General features: G+C 36.8%; 1 protein-coding gene across 6 annotated transcripts in view; it reads right to left on the bottom strand.

Annotated features, from left to right (window-relative positions):
• COL12A1 (collagen type XII alpha 1 chain) overlaps nucleotides 1-20,000 on the bottom strand; it is a 100,631-nt gene that overhangs the window by 76,867 nt on the left and 3,764 nt on the right. For all 6 annotated transcript variants that reach the window (XM_039728835.1, XM_039728846.1, XM_039728865.1 and 3 more), the window contains 11 exons: nucleotides 12,085-12,201; nucleotides 11,267-11,410; nucleotides 10,327-10,383; nucleotides 9,391-9,654; nucleotides 9,113-9,277; nucleotides 8,488-8,661; nucleotides 7,391-7,681; nucleotides 6,565-7,167; nucleotides 4,905-5,177; nucleotides 2,348-2,620; nucleotides 1,160-1,432 (listed from right to left, as the gene is read on the bottom strand). In XM_039728835.1, coding sequence (XP_039584769.1) covers nucleotides 1,160-1,432; nucleotides 2,348-2,620; nucleotides 4,905-5,177; nucleotides 6,565-7,167; nucleotides 7,391-7,681; nucleotides 8,488-8,661; nucleotides 9,113-9,277; nucleotides 9,391-9,654; nucleotides 10,327-10,383; nucleotides 11,267-11,410; nucleotides 12,085-12,201 — 2,634 coding nt within the window. The remainder of the gene's footprint in view (nucleotides 1-1,159; nucleotides 1,433-2,347; nucleotides 2,621-4,904; nucleotides 5,178-6,564; nucleotides 7,168-7,390; nucleotides 7,682-8,487; nucleotides 8,662-9,112; nucleotides 9,278-9,390; nucleotides 9,655-10,326; nucleotides 10,384-11,266; nucleotides 11,411-12,084; nucleotides 12,202-20,000) is intronic.

Here is a 20,000-nt window from a genome sequence, read left to right as displayed (position 1 = left end):
TCTAGATCTCCCACTTACTCCTTGTATAGTCAGTGGACTGAGAAATGCTCATTTGAAGGAAAAATTATATCTCAGATGGACTATCTGCCTACTGGAAGTATTTGCCTTTCTTCATCAATCACAGAAGAATCCTGGGGAGCCCATGCTGCAAACAGCAGTGTTCAAGTGCCTACATTTTAGTAGGAAGAATTCAGCACACTGATGAATCATTGAAAGTGATTTTTTAAATTATTTTATTTTATATTTTCCTATTTAAAATAAGTTTTCTGGATTTTTTCATAACCTATGTAATAAACAAAAAGTTGAACTGGTGGAGATACTGAGAATCAAGTATACTCCTATTGTAACTTGACTAGCATCAAGAGACAAGACTTAATTCCACATAATTCATCCATAAAATGTTTTCATCTCTTCATCTACACAGCTGCAGTGCCAGATTTCAGCAGTGCATCCCTGGCCAGCACAGAGCAGAGTCACACTTCCTTTCAAGGCCTACGAGGAAGCTTTCCCTATCCTCTGACAATCTACAGATGACATTGAGAATGCTCACAGAGAATTAGTCTGGGAAATTATCTGCTCAATGTCAGAAAAAGAACAGCCTTTCCTCCTTATAAGAAAGCCTTTGGGTCTGACTTATGTTTTTGCCAGCATTCTGTTTATGGTTAGCTTCAGGTTCTTTGTTAGAAGCAGAAATTGACTCCACATGCCTAAGACTATGTGTTTCTCTGATGCCAAAATGGCTCCTGAACATCTTTCAAACTCAGTACTGTAGAAATGCTTCAAATTTTCAAATGGATGCTTTAACCCAATTAATTAATCCTTACATTAAGAAGAATATGCCACTAAAACAGCTTGGAAGATAATAGTTATAAGACAAAATATTTAATGGAGGCTGGTGTGGAAGTACAGTCAGTTGTGGTTGGTGCTTCTGGCAATAGCTTTTTCAAGAGACACAGAGTCATCTCCACAACTAGTGATTTAACCCACTTTTCTTCTCTAAGGACAGAAGGTTTGGAAAGTCCATGCAAAGTAGGAGAGTGTCCACATCTACTTTTCATTTAGATATTTACTTCTACAGAAAACTTGGAAAGACACTTTAAGACACCATAAACATCAGTCTGATAATGAATAAATAATAACAGAAACAATAAATAATTACCTTCAAGTGTTTCTCCCTCTCCAGAAAGGGCATCTCCTGCTCCAGAGGCATACAAGGCAGACACAGTCAGTGCATACCTAGTGGCTTGGTCCAAGCCTTTCAGCACTTTAGAGGTAGTGTCACCTTTCACAGTCACTTCCTTAGTTTCACCACCTGCGACTGGAGTGTAGGTGATAAAGTACTGCTGCACTTTGCCAGGAGCAGCACCCCAAGACAGCTTCATTGTTGATGTTGTAGCATCAGAAACCCTCAAATTCCTTGGATTTCCTCGGACTGCAAATGTGAAAAGATATTGAAAACAAGTTGAAGCAAGCTTAATTTCTTGGTTTATCTCTTAGGCTAACACTACATAGGATTTTATGCTAAAATATAATTCTCTAATAGGCTGGACCAACACTGCTACAGTGTACCTTTACTGTAATCAGGACTGTACATTCTCATCCCCACCCTCCTTAGGCAAAAATGCACAATAAGGTCCACTTAATTTCTTTTTTCCCTGTTAAAGCAGGCTCAATCCTGGAGCACTTACACATACTAGCACCTCTAGATATGCTCAGATTCAACAAAGATCCATGTTGAAGTCACTGTCTTCAGAATCAAATTGAAGATGACAAATGAAATGTGAAATTAACATGTTTTGATTTCCTAAAGAGGTCTTTTTGATAATGACTTTGATGGATCAGTGAAACTTCAACAATGATCAGGACAGCCATACCTTCAGTATTCTCTGGATTTTGTTTAATAAGGCATGATACATGTTAAAGGATCATGGATTTTCACATATATTAAATCTACAGTGATAACTTGAGAAAATTAAATGTTCCATTAATTTATTGCTAAACATTCAGCACAAAGTGTAAACTAATTTTCTCAAAAGGTATATAATTTATATCATTGACTATATGAAGAATCATGGAGACAATTAATTAAACATACAAGTAGATTCTTCACCCAAGTTACCTTGCCGTATCAGGTTCAAAACACTGTATTTTAAAATGAAATATTGCAATTTTGATAAATTCCATTGTCTTACATTATCTCTCAGCTAGGCTTGAGCAATATTATAATTTTCTGTTCATTTATGATAATACATATAGACTATATGGCTTATTCTCCTTTCAGTATGAATATGTCAACATGCAGCGAGTTTTTCTCATGCTTACTAAGTTCACAACATTGATCATGTACCTTCATCAGTTTTTGCATATCCATTCAATGAATTCCCAGGCCCAGACTGATACTCAGGAACAACAGACACTTCATATCTTGTATCTTGGATCAAATTCTGCAGAGTAGTTGACCTATCATTTGCTGAGACAGTCACTTGTCTCCTTTCTCCTCCAGTAAGTGGTCTATAAACAAGCCTGTACCGCAGAACATTTCCTGGAGCTGGAGTCCAGCCAACTACGAAGCTATCAGTAGTTTCATCTGTAATCCTTAAGTTTCGAGGAGCACCTTTAACTACAAAAAATATACACATGTAAGTTGTAAATATTTGCCTTTAATGAAGAAGTATCTGAAGCAAAACCACGTCAACCATTCTGTTAGTTCATCCAGCTTACCAAAACTGCTTATATTGCCCTACCATTGCTTTAGGTTACACACATCTTTAGTAAGTTCTGAAAATTTAGGATCATAGTTACATTCAGCAGTGGAACGAAGTTGTCTCCAAAAGTACATTCATCCCAGTTTATACAACTGCTTCTGAAACTTAAGATAGTCTGACTGTGTTTAGTGGTAACAGTAGAACTGAACAGTCTAAGGGGACATTCGGGCATAGTGAGGAAACTTCTTAACACAACAAATGGTACAAGTTTCCTTGCTGTGGCCCTTTGCTTCTGCACCTCTTCCATTTACAGGTAGAAAATGGCATTTGTCAGATACACCTGACTACACGCTCAGCTATCCTATTTGCAAGAACAAACAAGGAACAAAGGGAAAAAAAACCCCACCAAACCAATTCTATTTCTTTGAATATTTCAAACAAAAAAATATATTCATTGAAATATGAATTGCATCTAATATTTAAAAAGGTTTCCTAATTTAGTCTCTAACTCAAAGAAATGGCTTGTTACCCTAAAAAGTAAAGAAAAAAAAAACTGTGGTTAATCCTTTAACCTAGCCTGCTCCTTGACAAAAGATACAGCAGTTCAGATGAGCTCAGTGAGCACAGCAAAAAAGGCTTGACACTTCCAACAGAAATAAAGATCTACTGTACTGCATGCTGCCTAGCAGTACATAGCACTGTCACGTAGGAGGAAAAAGTTCTGGGTTTTTGTTGTTTGCTATCTATATTCCATAAGTATTGTTCTTCAAAGTTAAGAGTGGAGTAATTAATAATCCCAGTTTAAAAAAAAGAAACTTGTTTTCTATTAATCAGAAACACAATATTCAACCTCAAATCCTTTAAAAGCCTGAAACCAAACTTAATTGCCAAGAAAGCCATCTGGCTCAAACTGTCAGCTAGATCTGCATGGAGAGCTGCTGATGTTTACGTGGCTGTAGAAGAACTCTGTCTTCTGAGATGTGCTGGGATATCATCAGATCACAATGTTAATAATTATTTAAGGTAGTATCAGTTACAAATGGGAAGACAGATTATTTTTATTAAATCTTTTCCTTCTCCTGTCCCTTATGCACACAAGATGCATGTTCTATCAGCCAAGAGTTTGTCTGTTTTCCTAAGGGAAAATTATGTGTGGCCAAAATATTCTGGTACAGTCATGGAAATGTGCACACTGACAGTGAAACCTGTATCTTCCAAACTTAACATCCAAACTAAGCAATTTTAAAAGTGTTTATCTCTATCAGTCTTAAGAGGAAAGAGCAACTAACAAATCTTCAAGCTGTTTCTTTTGCTCTTTGGAACCATTTGTGTCACCAAAGGTCACAAATGACAGCATGGAATAATGAAAAAGAGTAGATCAATATTTTTAAAAGCATAATTTAAAGTAGACTGAGTGTTCAACTACTGGAATAGACTATCAAATCCACTGCCATGCTGCTCTTTTCAATCAGGAGAAATGCATCATGGCAACTCTATCAAGAGAAAGTAAAGCTACCAAATTTACAGCCACTGATCACATAAAAGACATACTGACATCAATGGAAGTTTTGAACCAGTTATTGGATCAGACCAATTAATTTCTGATAAAAAAACAGTTAACTAAAACTCAAGGCCTTTTAAGCCTATTGTATATAGAACAAGATTTCTATTAGTGTTATATTAGTAGACATAGCAAATTGCATAGGCACATATTTGTGTTTAAATGGATTGAAGTCAGCATGCATTCCTGCATCAGTCTCATAATTATTAAATAGAATAGAATAGAATAGAATAGAATAGAATAGAATAGAATAGAATAGAATAGAACTGAACAGTTCCATTGGAAAGGATTTGCAATGTTCATCTAGTCCAACTTGAGTCTATATTGACAGTAATTCATGCCATGGAATTTAATGTTGAGAGCACACTATTTAATTTGCCACTGCAAAGGAACACAGCACAGGAACACATCCAACCTCAGAAAAATTAAAGTCCAATCTTAGCAATTTTGCTTGCATATTATTGGAATTTTAAATCTTCACTGAATGCACTGAGATACAACATTGTTTGTTCTCATCCTGCACAGCTGTACAGCTTCTCGGCCTTCGTTGGCTGTTCCTCATTTCCCCTTTCTCCAGTTAAGGAAATTCTTATTTGAACATATGGCTCCCTTGTGTCTGAGAATAATGGGAATCCTACCTTCTAAGGTGGTTTCCTCTCCATCCAAGGGAGGGCCATCACCATCTTCATATTCAGAAATCACACTGACTGCATAAGTAGTTTCAGGTAGTAAGTTGGTGAGAACTGAGCTAGTACTTGAAGCTGGTACAGAAACAATGAATTCATCTCCACCGACTGCTACTTTATATTTAATGAGATAGGACAAAACCTCAGACCCAGCTGGAGACCAGCTCACTTTGAAACTCTCCGATGTTATGTCAGAAAAGACCATGTTCTTTGCAGGTACGTAAGCTGTATGGAAACAAAAATGTGCATATGAGACAGACTGGCAAGAATATGTTAAATACAAAATTTCTACAACAAATAATTAAATGTTCCTCGATCATTTGACTTATTCTAATTTAACAGATTTTTTTTTTGCATGCACACAAGATTTGTTTTCTACACTTGCTTATATCTATCAAATTTCAAGAACATCATATCTAGGTTGCCTAAAATCATTCACAGTAAGTAGAAGCACCAACTCAGTGATTTCTAGATCAAATGAAAACAGTGACTCTAAAAAAATATATAGTTATGAAAACTTAATTTAGAATCTGATTATCAAACTGGGTTCCCGATTTCATGTGTTCAATGAACAGCAATAACATTATGTCCTCAATGGAAACTAAAAAGTGTTGGGGTTTTTTTTCAGATCTAGATTAAAAACAAGACAAAATAAAACCCAGTATTTTTTCAGGAGTGAAGTCAAAGGGGGAACTTGATCAAGGAATTTGACACTAGGCACAAACACAAATCTGACATCCTGGGCTTGTTTTGCTTGGCCTAGCCATCCTGTCAGTGGGGATCTTAAAACCATTCAAGCCCTCTAAAACAAAGGCTGCTTTGCTGGTTTGTTCCTCAAAGCTATCCTGAAACAAAAGGTTTCATTTTAAAGAGAACTGGGCTTTCAACAACAGGGACTTTTCAATGTTAGTGTCTTGCTAAGCATAGGTAGGGACGTTATGGGTGCAACTATAAGTAACTTTATCTGACCAAAGTTGGCAATTAAGAAAACTGCTGAATGTTAAATATTATCCATGCTGGCCTAATTTGGATGCATGTGAAGGGTTTCATGTGCTCTTCACTTCAGTCTTTACCATTAGATTGCAATCACTATCACCTAGCATCTTCTGTCTCAAGTTGTCTTGTCTAAGCCCGTTCCAGAGGGCCATTAATTTTACCCTAAAACTTTATCAAATTGCCCTTTAGAGTTGTTGGCCTTACTTCATTGCCTTTCAGCATCTAAAAGACAAGCCTAGACTTGCCACCTCTCTTTGTAGAGCTAAAAAAAGAATGCTCTGGTAACTGTTTTACTCCAGACATTGAATACAAAAGCAGAGCATATGCACTAAGGTCATTCCAATAGACACACATTTTATTAGCTTTTTAAATACCTAGCAGGGGTGGGGGAAAAAATTCTCTAATATTTTTTTCATTTCCATTTATCCATTAATTTCATCTGTTGCTTTTAATATATTTGAAAATGAAAGCAAATCCCCAGTTATTAAAATTATCATTTGTATATGGACAATTTCATCAAAATAAATTCTTAAGGTAACTATAAGCACAAAACATTGGTTCAGATCCTCTTTTCATTGCATTTTCTACATTCCTCTAAGTAATAGTAGTTGCTTACATTTTCTCCTTATAGCAGCCAGCTCCTGCTCAATTCGTAGGCAGACAGACTGTGTAAGTTCAAATGATATTCTTTGAAAAGCATCAAAATCTTCCACTGTGTAAACATGGGTGTCCGCAGGAGGTGATGCGATAGCTTCCAACTCTGTACGCACTGCATCCTTCACACCAACTGCAAATATTTCTACATCTGCATCCCTCAGCTTAATTGCAGGTTCTTTAAAAGCATCTGACGATTTTCCATCAGTGATAAGAATCATTACTCTTGGCACATTTGGTCTTGATCCTTTGCTGGTAACAAACACTTTCTCCCTCACATATGTCATTGCTTTGCCTGTGTTGGTAGATCCACCTCTGTAGGGGAAGGTGTTAATAGCCTGAATTATGTCTTCCACTCTGTTGTATCTGTTCAAAGAAAACTCCATATGGGGATCTCTGCTGTACTGGACAAGACTTATCTGCACTTTTCGAGGTGATATCTCAAAGCTTTTAACTAACACTTCCAAAAAGGCTCTTACTTTTACAAAATTGGCGATACCAATGCTGTAGGAACCGTCCACTAAAAACACAACATCAGCTTTTACATCCACACCACGTGAGCATTCTGCAAAGAGAAAGAAAAACCACTGTAAATGCATTTTCAATAGCCACATAGCATTACAATTGTATCTGTAGTTCGTGTATCACGCACAGCTGCTTATAAACAATGTAAATGATGCTGAGCAAAGCTGTTTCTCAAAAATAATAAAGGTATGATATTAAAACAAGCATCAGAGGTTCCACCAACAAAGAGCTACAATTTGAAAATAAGGTGGGTCCAGACTTACCCACTTGAACTTTTACTTGCTGTGTTTTTTCCATTATCGTTATTGGCTCACTGGGGGTCAGTCCTTTCATCGCATAAACATTAATTTGGTACTCTGTGTCTGGAGAGAGATCTTTAACATTCAGAGCAGTTGTCTGAGGACCCACACTCAGTACATGTTGTTTTCCCCCAGCTATCATTGGAATAAACTGCAGACGGTAGCCAGTTATTTGGCTTGTGGATGGATCCCAAGTGATTCTAATAGACTTTGAGGAGATTTGAGTTGCCACCAGATTTGAAGGAGGCTCCACCACTGAAAGAAATCAAATGCAAATCCAAAATATTAGTTACAATTATAAACATATGTTCTTAACAGTTTTTATTTCTGGAATAAGTTTAGTTATCTTTGCTTGTTTTTTACTGAAATCATTTTTGGGTTTGTTTTTTTTTTTTAGCATAAATAGACAGAAATTAACTACAGGACAGTCCAAATGAGACATCAGTGAGAAGGCAAAAATATGAGCAATGCATTTGTGGTCCCTCAGGCATAAGTTCCAGGAGAAGTGCTGCCCAGCTCTAAAACTGCTTCAACCAAAAGTGAAGGAACCACTCAAAGGAACACGTTAGAAAGTGTGAAAAAATGCAGCTTAAGCAGAATACAACAGCAGAGTCATCTCTACTGCCATTTTTGCCAAAAAATAACTAGTTATTAAAACTTTACAGGGCAAGAAATCTGCAGTGATACAGCTTCATGGCTTTGTTTTCTTAGTTTTCTCCAGTTTTCATGCTTTGGTTCTCCATCCATTACATATTTTGACCCTTCACCAAGCAATTTTTTTCCCTTTAACACATTTTTCCACAGAAGTGATACCTATGTCCAAACTGCACATCACTGTGTTGCCTTTGAAACTAGGGAATAATGGAGCTAATCCAAATCTGCTACATCACATGTTCTGTTATCCTGTGTTTAAAGACACAAAACTGAAACCAGTTTTCCACACTTGCTAAGTGAGGCAACGGATGAAACTCTAGAAATAAAGCAAAGGAAGTAGGGATAGCCTCCTCAACAGACATTGGGATAAACTGAAGCTACAAATACTTTTTTATAAAGTATCTCACCTTCTTCCCCACTAACCAGTTCACCTAGTTGTTCATCAACACCGGAGCACACTTGCAAGATAATTTCATTCTGTATATCCACAATTCCATCAAAATTAGCCACATTGAACACATGCTTCAGTGATGGCTGAGATGCAATTAGCTTGAGTTCCTTTGCATCTGCTGCTTTGATACCTAGAAGTTGTAATAGACAGGGCTATGGTTAAGTAGCCTTAAAATACATACACCTTCAACGTATTTGTGAAGTATTAAAACATCCTGGGGTAAATCTGGGTTTAAATTAGTTCTGCCTCTGTCATGATCAACAATCAGACTACAAAATAATGATTAATAAAATGAAGTGGCAGACTCAATTTTCAACCAGGGAAAATAACATGGTGTAAGGGACAATTAGGCCAAGGTTGAAACCATGCTAGTCAGTCATATTAATCTCAATGTAGAAGCTACATATTTACCATCAAATTAACATAACTGGTGTGTTCCCCTCTGGAGGGCACAAATGACCCATTTCAAGGTGCACACACGAAAAGAGGGGCATAAGGAAATTCTTCAAACTGTCTGCAAAACTTATAAGTTAACTTTTTATGAAAGTTAATCTCTCAATCATTAGAAAAACTCAACATACCTAAGGAAAAAACTTCAACTCCTATGTTACGAAGCTCTCTTGCAGGAATTTCTACGTCATCTTGAGCTTTTCCATCAGTAATGACAATGGCTACTTTGGGAAAGCCTTTTCTTGCTCCAGCAGACTCGGTGAAGGTGTTTTGAACAAGGTAATCAATAGCCTCACCTAAAATCAACATCACAAGTTGTGTGTTTTTAGACTTGTATGAACTAGGATTTAAAGCAAATTTGAACTATGAAATCAAATGCTGAATAAACATGTATGTGGGAAATCTGTACCTGTCATTGTGTTGCCACCTTTGTAAGGTATCCTTTTAATTGCATCAATGAGATCACTTCTTCTGAAATACTGATTTAAATTGAACTCTGTTCTTGTATCTGAACTGTACTGAACAACTCCAACTCTCGTTTTTTCTTCCCCAATATCAAAAGCTGATACAAGGGCAACCATGAAGTCCAGAATATATCCGAAGTTATTTCTTCCTACACTCCATGAACCATCTACCAGGAAAACTAAATCTGTCATCGCACTTATGGAGCATCCTGAAACAAAACAGGGAAAAAAGGAAAACCAACTCTATTAGCAAATTGGCAATTGCATTCTTACAAATCAGTGAGAAATGTCTAATGAAACTTAGTAGGTAAAAGCCAAAGCAATATTTAAAAGATTGATCTTATCTGGGATGCTTTGCTTGGAGAAACATTACTCACATAAGTGAACACCCATATGAGTTTTCTAACAGCCATTATCAAAACGGAACTGCTTTGAGACACCTTTCACGCTAATCCACAAGATCCGTTATGCCACAACAGATGAAAACACCCATACAAAACTTTTTGCAATGATTTGATGTTACAGAAAAAATTTATTTTTTTACCATTTGTGCCTCACATCTTTATTTCCCCATTGTAGCTGCACAGGCTCTTTTGCAAAGCCTTTTATTCACAGCACGACACCTTTTGTTGATAGGACCAAGACACTCATGGGCTTGCTCAAGTTAGTTGCATGAAATCCCTAGTTTCAATGCCAACTTTGTACCTTAATCTTTAAGTGCAGCTTGTCTTTCTATCACAAGTCTCTTCACAAGTTTTCTCAACTCTGCACAACTTTACAAGTTAACTTCTTGGTAGGTAGCACAGAAGCACAGTTTAACTTTGCGAGCTAGACTTCAGATAAGATAAATGTCAGATAAGTCGAAAAGCAAAGCACCTTACTTTGTAATTGAGCCTCAACCTTCTTTTCCTCTGGTATCCCTGGGCCGCCTGTCTGAACTACACAAAGCACAACATAGACAGAATGAATGGGGGAAACAGAGTTAAATTTTTAAACATCAAAGAAAAGCACATAAGGAATTAGAGACATGCATCTAACAAGCCTCAGAACACAAAAACATAAATGCAGATCCTGAATATACCACCTGTACTTCCAGATTTGACAACGTAGTATTCGGCATGACACAAAATACCAAAAATGTAAATATTTAAGAAACTTCTGTATTGGTACATCTTGTAGATGTACAAAATTCCTGAAAATTAACTGCAACATGCCTGGAAGAAATACCAGTATTACCCGTCTCTAACACCTAGGGGAATTGATAATTTTCCCATGGTTCTTTGTGAAGCCTGAGACATGATACGAAATGTGTCATAGAAAAGAGTCTGCTATGCATATTTATTTAATTAAATTTATTTTATGCTTTTTAATTATTCATATAAACTATTAAAGCTTAAATTCCATATTTTAGTATGCATTTAGTTATATTGTGTCACATTTTATTATTATTTGATTAATATAGTTTGCTTTCTCACACAGGATGCCAGTTCAATTAATTTGTTTCTGAGGTCAAGGATTGTCTTCCCCTTGAATTCAGCAGATGCAATTTATTGGAAGTAGGTATAGCTCAAAAAACGTAGTGGCCTCCTGCCAAGAATTATGTAGGGTTGGCAGACACTATATCCATGTTAGTGTCCTTTGATCTCGTGCAAATTTTCTCTGCTTCTACTAGGACTAATGGAAAAAAGCTGTTCAGGCAGCTCCATTGAAGGAGAGTTTAGGTATGTGGCAATTTGGTTGGAGAACTGAATCAAAGCCAAGTTTTGTGAATGACCGCTCAGATTTCTTAATTTGCATTCTAATTGTACTGCAGCTACTTACTTGTCAGCTGGCCAAAAACAGGCAGACTCTCCTCTCTGTTGTCATATGAAGCTATTGATACAATATACTCTACATCAGGTATAAGATCTGATATGACAGTTTGGGTAGTGCTAGGTGAAAGAGTAAATTCTTTAGTAGGTCCATCTGCAATAAATATATAAAACACTCAATGCAGCCTTAAAATCCAGTAATATTGATAAGCTGATTGTAAAACAAAATGCAACAGGCAATAACCTATCTCAAACACAATAATAATTTTAGAATTATACACTTTCTGTTTTCATGAAGTATAAATATTGAAACATGAAACTTTAGGCCAATGTAATTTTTTTATAGTGAAAAAATTGCTAAAGTGTTTAATAAATTCCAGGAAATTTGAAACTTGAAATGTGCATACAAAATGTACTATCATCTAACAAATCATGTCCTGTTCTGATTCAATATCATTTTTATACTGATTGTTTCTCAAAGTGAAATAGAATAATGGCTGTCTTACACGGCATAATACAATTCTTGAACTTTAAGGTGAAAGCATAGAAGAGGAGCAGAATGATGATTCAACCTTCTTTTGCCACTTACAAAGCAAAGGCATCCAAAACTTGTTACTTGCAGTTCCAAAATGGTAAACACTAATGCAAGAATAGCTCTAACTTGGAAGAATAACTGTTTTTCCTGCATGCCCTTTGCTGCTACCCAGGCTTGATCACTAACTTACAAAAGATTTTAATGGCTACTCTCATACCTAAGTTAGATACAGGCAAAAATAAACTCAACATTTCAAAGCTTGTAATCACATTAAAAAATTTGACAGAACTCACCATTTGTTGGAACCACAGTTATTCTGTAACCCACTATTGCATCTGGTGGCCTTTTCCATGACATTTGAACATTATGTTCATCTATAATTGTAAAATTCAAGTCTGATGGTGGGTTAACTGCAAAAGATTTATATCAGGTAGATGTTTAAAATCTTGAACAATTTTTGGCAAATTAATAAATAAGACAATGTTGAGCAAAGCTTACTAAAATTGTCTTTGCATAAATTTGTTTCCAACAAATATAAAGATATATTGTTGGAAAAAGAGCAAAATAAAAGCTGACAAAATATGACAAAACATCAGAGTATATGCATTACAGAGGACAGCACAGAACATATGTTTCTTGAGTTGCCAAGACATTCAAGAATGGCCAGCAAAATCAAGCACAATAGAAAACACATTTGGATACATGTACAATGAGTTCACAGATAATCACCACATATGCAAACATTTCACATAACAATTAAAGGAATTTTTTTTACATGCTGGGTGCAATCCGTACAAGCATGCCAAATCACAACCTGCTTACAATATCATGAGATCATTAAGGATGTGGAGAACACAATACTCTTCTTAATTAGACATCAAAGAATTTATCAGGTTTTTTTTATATAGTCTCTGCGTATTATATTTCTTAACAATTTCACTGAAACTAGAAACTTGGCAGAGAAATAAACTATTTAAAGAATATAAGAAAAGACTGGGCATTTTATGTTCAGTAAAACAATTTCTGTTAGGGTCTAGATAGGCATATACATGCAAAATGTATATCAGCAATAATGATACACTGATGTATCATTATATTACAAAATATGGAGAACTCCACCCCTTTGTTCCTAGAAGCCACTAAAGTGACATACTTTGCATATAGCAACAAAGGATTTAGGAACTAAGGGAATAATCAATGGCATTAGTAGTGGTTGCAATTTGCCAAAATATTCAAGCTGATGCGAAGTTCTCAAAAATAAAATTCTACCTGTTTACACCAGATTTCTGTACAATTTCAAAGGTGCAAACTATGTTTTCATGTTCCCTTTGCAGCAGGTGTACCCATACTAATAGCGGCATTTTAACATAAAATGCCAGTATGGTTCCAAACAACACAATGGTTAATTATGAAGAGACAACATCAAAATATATTTAAGGACATTTATTTTACAGAATTTATAGGAAACGGCAAAGAGGGCACCAGTGAACTGAACAAATGACTGCAAATAAAACTTGTAGGAGCTGATGACAGAAGTAACTGAACAGTACAGAAAGAAATAGTTTATATATGCTTATTTGCAGCATCATGCATACATAAATGAAATGTTGATTATTGTTTTTTTAGCTTCCCACAATGGACAAAGCCTCCATGTACAAGATTCATTACACAAAGACATTTAATAAATATTTTATAATGATATTCTCTTTTTAAAATTGTCATGCTTATTCATGCAGTATTTTACTGATTCACTGTCAGTGCATGGTAGGTGTATTATATATTATTGTTTAAATAGGTCTACAAAGTAAGATTAGATCCAGCCATACTTTCCTTAACTACTAGTGAGAGAGTTTTGCAGGCATTTTTAAAAGACAGATCTTCTGTTTCATAGAAGATGTCCATCATATGTCAGATTTCATATCAGATTTGAATATAATTTTAAAAGCAGATAAAGTAGTAAATGCTAGAATGTTTAAATATGAAAAGACACTGTCCAATTACAAAAAATAAAACTGAGCTAAAAATGGATGACATTTTTTCCTTTTAATTTTCTGTAATTTCCAACCATAGGATAATATGGCTTTATAATATTGATACAATAGATAACACTAGTACTGAAGTAAATGTTATGTTTCCTGTTGTCCATACACAGGCAGTGAGATTAGACCATTAACCTGCATGCACAGTTTATTCATCATTCAGTTTATGAGTATCACAATGCTAGAGATGGCAGGGTAGTTACTTAGTATCAAAATCATGCAACATGTGTTAATAGTAAAATACATTTAGATTATAAGAATATCATTATAAAATATTGTTTCAGTAGCAATGGCTCAGGACAAATTTAATGCAAAGGCAGAGACAACTGACCTGAGCATGCTTTTAAAAAAAATTCAGTACATGGAAAAAATAGCACCACCAACCTTGCAAGTAAATTGGCATGTTGCAGCAGAGACTTTAGGCTTTAACTGCTGAAGGACAGCAGCAGCCCAGCTTGTTGATATCCAAATGACCGGATTCCAGATAAACTGAAAAAGCTGACTGTGAGGAAAAGTCTTTAGCATTTTAAAGGATGTTTTTCTGTTTTATGAAAATTCAGATGTGGGTCTTGGCAGGTAACAAGAATAGTACATTGACACATGAGTGATGTATCCATTCATCCAGGTAATCATAACAATGGCATTGCAGGGGAACTTGAAAGTCCCCTTGTCCATCCCATGGTCAAGACAAGATTGGCCACCTTGTGTCATTCCTGACGTTTTCCTGAGATCATTCTTAAAGACCTTCACTATTGTCAAGACTGACAGCTTCCCACAGAAATTACACCAAGACCTCAATGCCTTTATCATCATATTTATTTCTGACACCTAATCCCTGCCTTCATTGCTGTACTTTAAATCCATTCATTCTCAGCCTATGGCTGGCTTATCAAACTCAAGCACTGAATACTTCTCCCATAGAAATCCAAAAAGGAATCTTTCTTGAGTGGAAAAAAAAGCTGTTTGGATCCAATGTCATCAAAATGTCTTCCAGATGGCCTGTGAGCTTTTGATATTCAAACAGAATCTCCAAAACATCCATGGACCTTCACAGGGGTCAGATTTCACCCAAGTGAAACCAGCTGTGGGGTGAAGACCAAACCATGGTCATATGACTGAAAGTAGTAAGCTGATCTGAAGTACAGAAAAATGTTTAGATTATAAAAACCTTATTGTGATAATAAAACAGGGCAACTGTTACTCCATCTCATTAAAATTCTTCTCCAGAAAGGAATTCATAAGTGGAAAAATAATACATTTGCAATACTGAATCAAACCAGACTCTAGGAAAAAAAATGCCCCTTGTTGTAGTAGGAGTTTGCCCCTTTACAGGGACAAACCTTAAAACTTCACATAACTAAATCTTATGTGTGCATGCAGCTTAACTCCAGCAAGCAGTCTTGATGTCAGGCTACTTGCAGCAGTGAAGTTGCACCTATTCTGATTGTAGTGACACTGCTGATCCTGTGTCCATCAAAATCCATGCCAAACCTCTCACTGACTTGTCAAGTACAGGATCATAATCACAACACTGATCCTGTATCCATCAAAATCCATGCCAAACCTCTCACTGACTTGTCAAGGTAGAGGATCATGATCACAATGTGTCATGGTATTGTGGTATTGCCTTCATACAGTGATTCAGCTGTTGATGCACAGAAATGCATGGCTCCCCTACAGGTTTCCAGAGTAGCAAAAACATATCCTGTTGTACAACAATCATGTTTCCACAGCATTAATTTTGACAATTTGTGTAAATTACGATTTGTGTTATGATAATTTCCTTAACTGGATCTTCTATATTATGCATCACAAAAAAAAAAAAACAAAAGAAAAAAAAATCATACATAATATACTTAAAATATTGCCCGTTTTTGTGTTATATACACATGTAATAAGGTTATGATTTCTGAAACAAAAAAAAAGAGGGCAAAGCATCTTTCTCATGCTATGCAGGTCTTATATGTCTTATATTATCTTGTATTACTTCACAGGAAATATGAAAATTTTACAGCTTTTTGCAGATAACACAATGTTATTGGTATCTAGTGGATCCAATTAATACCTTAACAAGAGATAAATAAAATTAAACTGGAATATCAAGTAATTTATATCTAGAACCAGATTTAGAAGTGATATTAAGTTTGAAGTAGCTGCCATCCACAATCCCTATGTGAAACATATTTTGTGATTCTATCGCTGGAAAGGACACACTATAATTAGCATATAAAATAATGCATTAGCCCATGCTAAGATATCATACAATCTACAGAAGCTGAAGAGTAAGCTCAGCCTAACCATCTCAGGGATAAGGCCTGCTGAAGCTGGAAGGTGCCAGAACTCTTTATTTACTATTTTTTTTCAGAAATGGCAGGAATTTGGTACAACTAATTAGATCATGACCCCAGTTAAGCTCCTCTGAAGCCTGCATTGTCAACGTGACTGGAATGACCTACAGCCTAGAAATGTAGTAAAGAGCAGCTTCTAAAAAGAGCAGTTATTACACTTGTTAGCTATTCATTGCCAATCATAACACAGAAACATTGCCATCGGTATCTCTGCATTTTTAAATATTTTATATGTTTATGCAACTTCTTCAAAATTGAAGATGCATAGCTCATAAATGTACTTTTAAAAAGGTATATAAAACTATATACCTATACAAATAAAGACATACATATCTCAACATAACCCATATATATATACACACATTGTATGTATGAATATTTACCCAATTTTACACCAGCGTGCATATATATGTATATGCATGTGTATATACACTTACACATACATGTATATTTTGCTTCTAATTAGCAGCAGGAAAAAGTATAGTCATCCTCATGTACATAAAAATTCCAATGCCAATCTACATGGCTCTCTATTTAGGAACTTTGAAATCAACAGATTCTTTCTCAAAAGATATTGCCATCAAAAGACAATAAAGTAATGGTTCTACCAACCAGTTTCAAAACTTCAAAAGTTTTAGCTATCCCAGATCACCTCTGAATCATTCAGTCAATGAAAATTAATGTACTCAATACAGCTTTATTACAAGCCAAAAATTCCAATCCTTTGCAACTGCTATGCTGCAATTATTTGTCACTTACTATACTGGTGTTCTGGTAACAAATTTTTCACCAGACAAACCTTTTTATGTGCAACACAAAGGTTCCACACCTGGATCAGTGATGCCCTCCTTCCCTACCTCCAGCCTAGAAAACAGACTTTTCCAGGTCTGAACCAATCCCTGAAAAACTATAAAGTCAGCACTTTCAGAAGCTCAGTTAGACTACACAAAACCAATGATTTCCTCATTTCTTTCCTGTGCCTTTGAAAATCCCTCTATATTAAGAAACATGATATGCTACAGAAGCCATGACAACAGCACAGCAGCAACTGGAGGTTATAATTAATAGATTCTTCACATGCCAATGTACTTAACTATGACTAGAATAAGAGCTCTTGGCTCTCTGTGACCACAGATGAATAAAATACTCTAACAGAAAGAAATTCCGACATGTGGACAGACATGGAATGCACTGGAATACTGCTGTTCTGGACTAAAAAGGCACAAAACAATTTTATGTTTAAACAACTTTACGTGTAAGTATAAAATATGGAATCACACACAAGGAGTTTAAACTGGGAGATATCAGAAGGATTGCAAAATAAAGCAAGAATTTCACTGTAAAAGAAAAGAGCAAAAATGCTGAGCATGGAAACAGATTCGCTTCCTTGACCACCGTAAACAAACAACTTCCCCAGTGAAAGGCCATGAAGGCATTTAGACTATATGTGGGCTTTCCCCTCTCTACTCCTACACTGACTGCCCAATTGGAAGCCCCTGTTCTGCTGTACCTCTGTAGAAAAGCTCTAATGCCATTACTGCAGCTCACTTACTGCTCATTGCCAAGAGCAGCAGAGCACAGTCCTCACAAAGGACTTCAGAGCAGCTGTGATGCTGATGAAGAATCAGTTTCATACTTGAAAGTTCAGGCATCTGTGGACAGCAGCATCAGATAAACACCAGATCTGCTCCCAGGGGAGACTGAAAAATGAAAGCTGAAGGAGGGGAGAAAATAAAACTAAGCTTTTTCTTTCCTCTGCTCTCACCCCATCTTTCCACATCAAGAATCTTCATCACATTAAATGGCCCTCTCCTTTATTCTGCTCTCACTTTTTCATCCCATCAAGTGTCTACCCACATCTTTGGGAAAGAAATTTTAAAATGCATGTCCTGTGAAAGGTACATGGAAAGTCAAAAAGAAGCAAGAAAAGAGAAACAGGACTGACTGACTGACTGACTGACTGACTGACTGACTGACTGACTGACTGGGAAGATAGCTTTGCCACAAAGTGATGTGAAAAATTTGTTCCTTGGTCTTATTTGGAAAAATAAGACCAAGGAACAAATGCTCACAGGACGAAGTCAGTTCAGAAGACAGGATCCAAGTTGCAATGACACCAACATAAAGTAAATAAATAATTAAGGAAATAACTTGCTAAAGTAAATAAGATGCAATTTACAAAATTATGCAAACTTCAGCACAAAATTAAAACAGTATAGAAGAATGATCAGTATAGTGCAAACAAAAACCCCACTGTAAAAATCTCTGCAAAAGCAGTTCCCACCACAGCAAGTTCTAAGGCACTCCTAGTTTTGAACTTTCATTTTCAGCGCCACTATTTCTCACTCTGTTTTCAGCACCACAGTTTTTCACCCCACACTTCCCTACTCTTACTTCAAAACTCTGGAGCTAGGAGAATTTTCTCATAGAAATATGATCACTGTAAATTAGGTATTTTATTTATCAAACATTTCTGAGTGCAAAGTAATGTAAATTCTGTCCAAGAGCCCTCTACAACTCTCAAGATCAGGTTTTATCCACTCTTTTGCTTGGCAATAGTGCATCCTCCAACATCTAATCAAGGTCATCCAGCTATGTGTCAAGATTTGCTATTATAACTCTGCTGCTCCAAATATATTTCTGTAGCTTGCTTTAACAGTACTAAAGCTATGGCTGGTTTAGTCTACACTATAGCTAAATAAAACACCTTCACTTACGTTCCAAAATAACATACTCCACATATGTAAATCATAGTGCAGGATAACAGCAATATTACTCCAGCTCTAAGTGAGCTCCTTTCTAAGATGGGGAAGAATGCACAAACATATCCACTCCCTTCCTCCATCAAAAATGTACACTTTCTCTGCTTTCTCTGGCACAGCAGTCCTGCGTTTCAAATGCAACTCTGAAATGAGTTCAAATGACCTTCTTCGGTTCCTTTGCCAATAGCAACACAGCACGAGAGGAAGGCAGTGGACTGATTCACTCCTAGGATGACCAGATGTTGCACTACTGGCCAAAATGCCATCTTTTTCCAGAAAGCCAGTGTATTTTACATCTGCATGCCCCAAGCAAGCACTATTACTAATGCTTAGGGGGCAAACACTGCAGAGGCAGCTCTGACACCCCGTGTTTTAGAAGAGATCAGCCAAGGTTACCAGGTCCAGACAAGGGATCGTGTGGCAAGCCATGATCAGGGAATTTGTTTCAGTTCAAGACAGAAAGAGAAGGAAGGCAAAAAAATAGAATTATCAGTTGCTGGTTTCTTTTTTTTTCCGGTAAATCCAGGGGAGTTCACACCTACGATGGAGTCAGGTCCCAGAGGTCAGATCAAGTCATTTCAGTGAAGGACGTTCAGCCTTTTTATTTCCCCTGGAAGCCACTGCTGGCAGAAATGCCATGACTATGACCACAAAGCCAAGCAGCTCACACTGAGGGCAGAGGACACAGCTGCTGTTAATCCACTGGAGAGCAAATGCCAGGCCAGGCCATGTTGAGCCACGCTGTGGCAAGTGTGGCAGTGAAGATGGGTCTCCCCATGTCTTCAGCTGGAGAAAGGATGCTGCCAGGGCTGCCAGGGGCCTCAGCCTCCAGAGAGACTGCGCTGAGGAGGAGGAGGAGAAGGAAAAGGAAAGCCTTTTTGGAGGTGACAGTACTACATGCCTGCCAGAACCTTGGAGCCCTGGCTGCCACAGCAAGGCCTGGCCCAGCCTTCCCTTCAGCGGTGCCCATGACGCGTGTCACAGCGCTGGCAGCACCTCCCCAGGCGTGTTCCCCGGGTCAGACCCACCACAGAAGCTGAGGTGTCCCTGAGGGAGGGTC

Source organism: Passer montanus, unplaced genomic scaffold (genome assembly GCF_014805655.1).
Source record: "Passer montanus isolate IOZ18808 unplaced genomic scaffold, ASM1480565v1 scaffold11, whole genome shotgun sequence".
Lineage (NCBI taxonomy): Eukaryota > Metazoa > Chordata > Aves > Passeriformes > Passeridae > Passer > Passer montanus.
Note: the sequence above shows the minus strand (reverse complement) of the source record. Positions and strands in the feature narration are given on the sequence as shown.